Source organism: Sorex fumeus, unplaced genomic scaffold, assembly GCF_029834395.1.
Source record: "Sorex fumeus unplaced genomic scaffold, SorFum_2.1 ptg000029l, whole genome shotgun sequence".
Taxonomy (NCBI): Eukaryota; Metazoa; Chordata; class Mammalia; order Eulipotyphla; family Soricidae; genus Sorex; species Sorex fumeus.
The window spans coordinates 15,948,410-15,953,821 of NW_026606086.1; the positions used below are offsets into that span (position 1 = coordinate 15,948,410).

The following is a 5,412-nucleotide window of genomic DNA, read 5'->3' on the forward strand; positions in this document are numbered from 1 at the left end:
ACGTCCCATCCAACCGGATGCCAGGCTGCAGTGGGCCTCGCTGGGCACCCGGGGGGTGGCGACTGGGACGCGGAGGCTGGGGGGTGTTGGAGCAGATTTGGGGGACTCCCTCACTGCAAGGGGAGCAGGCCGTGGAGCGGAAGCTGGGCGGAGAAAAACCTGCTGCGGGGTCCAGCGCTCAGCTCTGGGGGTTCAGGCCTCCAGGCGGCAAAGCAGAAGGCACCTCCCTCTGCCCTCGCCCGTCTTGGCGGGATGCTGACCGGTGAGTCTCCGCCGAGAGGCCAGAAAGCTCTTCCCAGGCGGGTGGGAGGTGAAGGGCAGCAATGAGGGGTCAGCAGAGACCGCGGAGGTGAGGGGGCAGGAGCGGCCGCGAGGACAGAGGGGCCATTGTGTGGCCTGGCACAGGGGCCCGAGGGCTCGGTCCTTCGCCTCCCTCGCACTGGGCGGCGTGAGCTGGGGGAGCCGGTCCTGGCTGGGGACAAGGAGGCTGGAGGCCGCCCCGCCCCCTCGCCCGCCGGGGATCGGCGACACCCCGCCCACCCCGCGACCCCGGGCGACTTTCTCACCGCGTGCCTCGGTTTCCCCTCGTCCCATTCCAAGCTCTCCGGGCCTGATGGCAGAAATGCCCCTTTGGGACGCGCAGGGCTGGGGGTGGGGGTTCGCCCCAAGGTCTCCGCGCGGGCTGCTCCTTCCAGGGCCAAGATCTGGGGGCGCGCGCCTTCCAGGCGCCACAGCCCAGGCGGGAGGCGCGGAGAGGGGCGGTACGGGGGGTCCAGCCCCCCGCCCCCGCTCCCGCCCAGTCCCCCGCGCGCCGCGCAGGCCGCCCGCCCGCCCGCCCCGCGTGACCGGCACTGCGGCTGCGGCGCGGTCACCTCGGCTCCGAGCGCCCGAGTCCCCGGGGGCGGGGTGCGGGCCCGGAGGGTGGATGGGGGGCGCCGGCCGGTGTGAGCGAGCGCGCCCCCCGCCGCCTCCCCTCGCGCCGACTTTCTCTGAGTTTCCCCGAGCCGAGCACGCGTCGCTGAGTCACCTTCCCGGAACCCGCTGGGGACCGGCCGGGGGGTGCCGCGCGGGGCGGAGGCGCGCAGCCCCGGCCCCGCGCGCGCGCCCCTGCCCCCCACCCCAAGAGTTGGGAAACGGGGCCGGGCTCCTGGGGCCTCCGGAGGAGAAGAGACCGCGGAGGCGTGCCGCGCGCGGGGCGCCGCCCGGACCTGCCTGCCCCTTCCCGTCCGTAAGAGGCCCCGGCGGCGCGGGGGGTGCGGGGCGCACGCGGCCCCCGGGGACCGGAGCCTCCCGGGACCCCCCTCCCGGCCCGCCCGCGCCCCGCGCGCGGAGCCCCGCGCTTCGGGGCGCGCTCTCGAGCCCCCGGGGCGGCGGGGGACACACCCCCAGAGCCTGCTCGCCACCCCCCACCCGGGCCCCGGGAGGGGCGTGGGCCACAGCGCCAAGCCGCGGGGCGCCCTCCGGCCCGGCCCCGCCTCGGGGGCGTCCGCGCGGGGAGGGGTCCAACTTTTGAGGTTCTCCACCCGGCCTGCTCCTCCTCCTCCTCCTCCTCCTCCCGCCCGCTCCGGACTACGATGCAGCAGCCGACCCGAGAGAGCGAAAAGTGACCCCCGAGGAGAGGCGCGGGCCAGGGGCACCCAGCGGGAGCCGGGCCCCCGACCCCGGGTGGTGGCCGCGGGGCGCTGGCCGCGGACAGACCTGGCGGAGGGGGGTCGCGGCGCCGAGGGTCCCGGGACTCGGCCTCGCGCACCCGGCACCCCGACTTCGGCCGTCCCGGGCGCCGGGCTCGCGGGCTCCGAGCGGCGGGTGCGCGCGGCCGCGTCCCGGGCCCCCGCCGGGCCCTGAGCGTGGCCGAGCCCGGGCGGCGCGGGGAGGCCGGGGCGGGCCGCGGGCGGGGCCGGTTCCGCCCGGGCGGGGCGGGGCCTACCCGGGCGGCGGGGCTCGGCGCCCCGCGGCCAAGTTCAGGGAAAACTTGGCGGCCAGAGGGAGCGGAGCGTCGGAGCCCGTTGTCCCTCGGACGCGGCGCCGAGCCGGGCCGGGCCGGAGCGGGCGCCTCGCCAGCCACAGCCGGAGCGACCGGGTAGGGCCGCCCGCCGTGCCCCGTCGTCGCGCGTGGCCCCGCGGGGGCCCGCGGAACTGGGCCATGCGCCGCGCAGCTGGGGCGCCCGGCCGGGGGGGCTGGGGTCCCGCCTCCGAGTGCGACCTCATGCGACCCCCGCGCTGCGCCCCGGGGCAGAGCGGGCCCCGGAGGCGGGCACGGACCCGCTTGGCCCTGGATCGCGTGGCCGGGACCCCGCGATCTCACGCCCAGACCGGGTGCCCGGCGACGTCCAGCCTTTCTTTTGAGCGCGACTCCCGGCTGGCGGCCCCCCGGGGTGGGGGCGAGGAGCTGATGGGACCCAGAACCACGCGGTTCTGACTCATCCGTCGGGCCGGATTCCAAGCCCGCGAGAGGAAAGCCCCTAGGAAGAAGCGCCCCTTCGGCTCGGGCTCGGGCTGGACCCCCCTGGCCCAGGACCTGGGCTCTCGGGACCTCCCGGGGAGGAGCGGGATCCCCGGCCGAGCGCGCGGAGCCCCACCCCCCGGGTGGGGGCCCCTGGGACTCTGCCAGCGCCCCCTCCTCCCGTCCCCCAGACCCGGCCGCCGCAGGGCATGACGCCGAAGCCCCCACAGCCCCGGCGCCGGGCGCGGAGGGCGAGTCCCGCTGCCGCCGCCGCCGCGACACGCGCCTGGGCAGCCGCGATAAGGAGCTGAAGGCAGGAGCCGACGCCGCGGGCGGCGCCCCGACAGCGCGGGGGACCCCCGGGCCGCCAGAGCCGCGGGTCCAGGCTATGGATCCAGGTTTGTGGGGGCCGGTCGGGAAAAGCTGGGGGGCGTGGAGCGGCGCCCCTCCCCGCTCCCGGGGATGATCGCCGGGTGGGGACGGAGGGGGCGCCCCGGACGGGGCCACTTCTGCAGCGAGGCCAGACGCGGGAGGCGCCTGCGCCGGGCCCCGGGTGCCGCGAGGGCCCCGCCCCCCGCCCGCCCCCGCGCCCACCTGGGCCGCCGTCCGGGCAATGCCCCGGGTGTTCCGGGTGGGGACTAGCGGCCTGCTCGGGCGTGTCTCCTGCAGCCGGCGGCCCCCGGGCTCGGCTCCCGCGGCCCTGCCGCGTGCTGGTGCTGCTGAACCCGCGCGGGGGCAAGGGCAAGGCCCTGCAGCTCTTCCGGAGCCACGTGCAGCCGCTGCTGGTCCAGGCCGACGTCGCCTTCACGCTGGTGCTCACTGGTGGGTGCGGGCGCCGGCGCGAGGGGCGCCCCCTGGCGGCGAGCCCGCCCCGCGTCCTGAGCGCCCGCGCGCGCGCGGTCCCTGCTGTCCCCCCGCAGAGCGGCGGAACCACGCCCGGGAGCTGGCGCGGGCCGCGGAACTGGGCCACTGGGACGCCCTGGTGGTCATGTCCGGAGACGGGCTGATGCACGAGGTGAGGCCGGCGCCCCCCGGGAGGTGGCGGGCGGGGGCCCCGGGGCGCTGTCCTGGCTGAGGCTGAGGCCGCCGCTGCACCCACAGGTAGTCAACGGGCTCATGGACCGGCCCGACTGGGAGACGGCCATCCAGACGCCGCTGTGCAGCCTCCCCGCGGGCTCCGGCAACGCCTTGGCCGCTTCTCTGAACCACTACGCTGGGTGAGCGCTCAGCGGGGAGCGGGCCTCAGTTTCCCCGCTGGGCCCTCTCCGCTGCCAGGGTCTCTGACAAGCTCCTCCGCACTGCACTGCGGCTTCTTTTCTTCCTCTTTGCAACTCTGCTCCTCTTTCCTGCAGCCCTGACCCTCCCCCAGCTCCCGGGTGCTGCTGCCCCTCCCCTGCACCCCACCTGTCCCCGTCGTCGCCGGGGTCCGCAGCTCCAGTTGCTCCCACCTGATCACCCCCCCAACCCCGCAGCTACGAGCAGGTGACCAACGAGGCCCTCCTGACCAACTGCACGTCGCTGCTGTGTGGCCGGCGGCTGGCGCCCATGAGCCTGCTGTCCCTGCAGCTGGCCTCGGGCACGCGCGTGTTCTCCGTGCTCAGCCTGTCCTGGGGCTTCATCGCCGATGTGGACCTCGAGAGCGAGAAGTACCGGCGTCTGGGCGAGATGCGCTTCACGCTGGGCACCTTCCTGCGCTTGGCGGTCCTGCGCACCTACCAGGGCCGCCTGTCCTACCTCCCAGCTGAGCGGGCGGCACCCTGGAGTCCCTCGGCCCCAGCCCTGGGCAGCCAGGCCCCGCCGGGCCCCAGCGATGCCCACCTGGTGCCCCTGGGAGAGCCGGTGCCCGAGCACTGGACAGTGGTGCCTGAGCAGGACTTCGTGCTGGTGCTGGCGCTACTGCACTCACACCTGGGCAGCGAGATGTACGCGGCGCCCATGGGTCGCTGCGCCGCTGACGCCCTGCACCTTTTCTACGTGCGGGCGGGTGTGTCCCGCGCCACGCTGCTGCGCCTCTTCCTGGCCATGGAGAAGGGCCGGCACATGGAGGCCAACTGCCCTTACCTGGTGTACGTGCCCGCGCGGGCCTTCCGCCTGGAGCCCAAGGACGGGAAGGGGGTGTTTGCTGTGGACGGCGAGCTGATGGTCACCGAGGCTGTGCAGGGCCAGGTGCACCCAGATTACTACTGGATGGTCGGCGGCCACGTGGAGCCCCCGGCCGGCGGTGACCCACATCACTCCAGGGCCCCAGAGAAGCCCCTGTAACTGGGCCGTGGGGTCTGCTTGGAGTTGGACTCTTCGTCCCCTGCCGCCACTGCAGGGCCTGTCCACACGCCGAGGAGGACGTCCCCCACAGGAATGTGTGTGTGGGGGGGGGTCTCGGCAGAGACTAGAGCCTGGGCCTGGAGGCCACTGGCGGGCGCCAGCCCGTGACTCCAACCCCAATAAAATGACATTCCCAGACATTGGCCCGGTCCTTAGGGTGGCGAGGCGTGGGCCTGTGGGAAGGGGCAGGCAGCAGCTGGACACAGCAGCTTTGGCTCTTGCCCTGCATCTGCCCTTGTGGCCGCTGGTGGGTAGCACCAGCTCCTTGGGTCTGCCTGGGACCCTGCCGTGGCAGCAAGCAGAGAGGCGCCCCTGGGGCTGGGCTGACGGTGAGACCCTCTAGGCTCGCTGGGAGCTCGGGCTCCATTTTCTGCTTTTTGGCTACACCCGGAAGGGCTTGGGGCTCCCCCTGGCCAGGCCCGGTGGACCCTCTGGGGCATCTGGGACACCTCCCTCCTTGTCTTGTGTCTCTGCCCCCTAAGAATCTACCTTCCCGGGGATCTATATTCCTGCCACCAGCACCCAAGGATGCTATGCCCCCTGGGCGCGGGACCCCCACCTGGGGAAAGGGCTTGTCCTGCCATCCAGCCCAGGCCCCTGCAGGGAGGAAGAGGTGCGGGAGGGAAGAAAGGCCGCGGAGCCCGGTG

At 75.0% G+C, this 5,412-nt stretch overlaps 1 protein-coding gene across 2 annotated transcripts; it reads left to right on the forward strand.

Annotated features, from left to right (window-relative positions):
- Positions 1–1,000: 1,000 nt before the first annotated feature.
- Positions 1,001–4,732, forward strand: SPHK1 (sphingosine kinase 1). Of its 2 annotated transcripts, none has more exons than XM_056115492.1 (6): positions 1,001–1,228; positions 2,635–2,841; positions 3,113–3,265; positions 3,364–3,458; positions 3,545–3,660; positions 3,916–4,732. In XM_056115492.1, the coding sequence occupies exons 2-6, from the start codon at positions 2,832–2,834 to the stop codon at positions 4,703–4,705; spliced, it is 1,164 nt and encodes a 387-aa protein (XP_055971467.1). In that variant the 5' UTR covers positions 1,001–1,228; positions 2,635–2,831; the 3' UTR covers positions 4,706–4,732. The 2 variants fall into 2 exon arrangements, with proteins under 2 accessions (XP_055971467.1, XP_055971468.1); XM_056115493.1 differs by lacking the exon at positions 1,001–1,228 and adding an exon at positions 1,926–2,080.
- Positions 4,733–5,412: the final 680 nt, after the last annotated feature.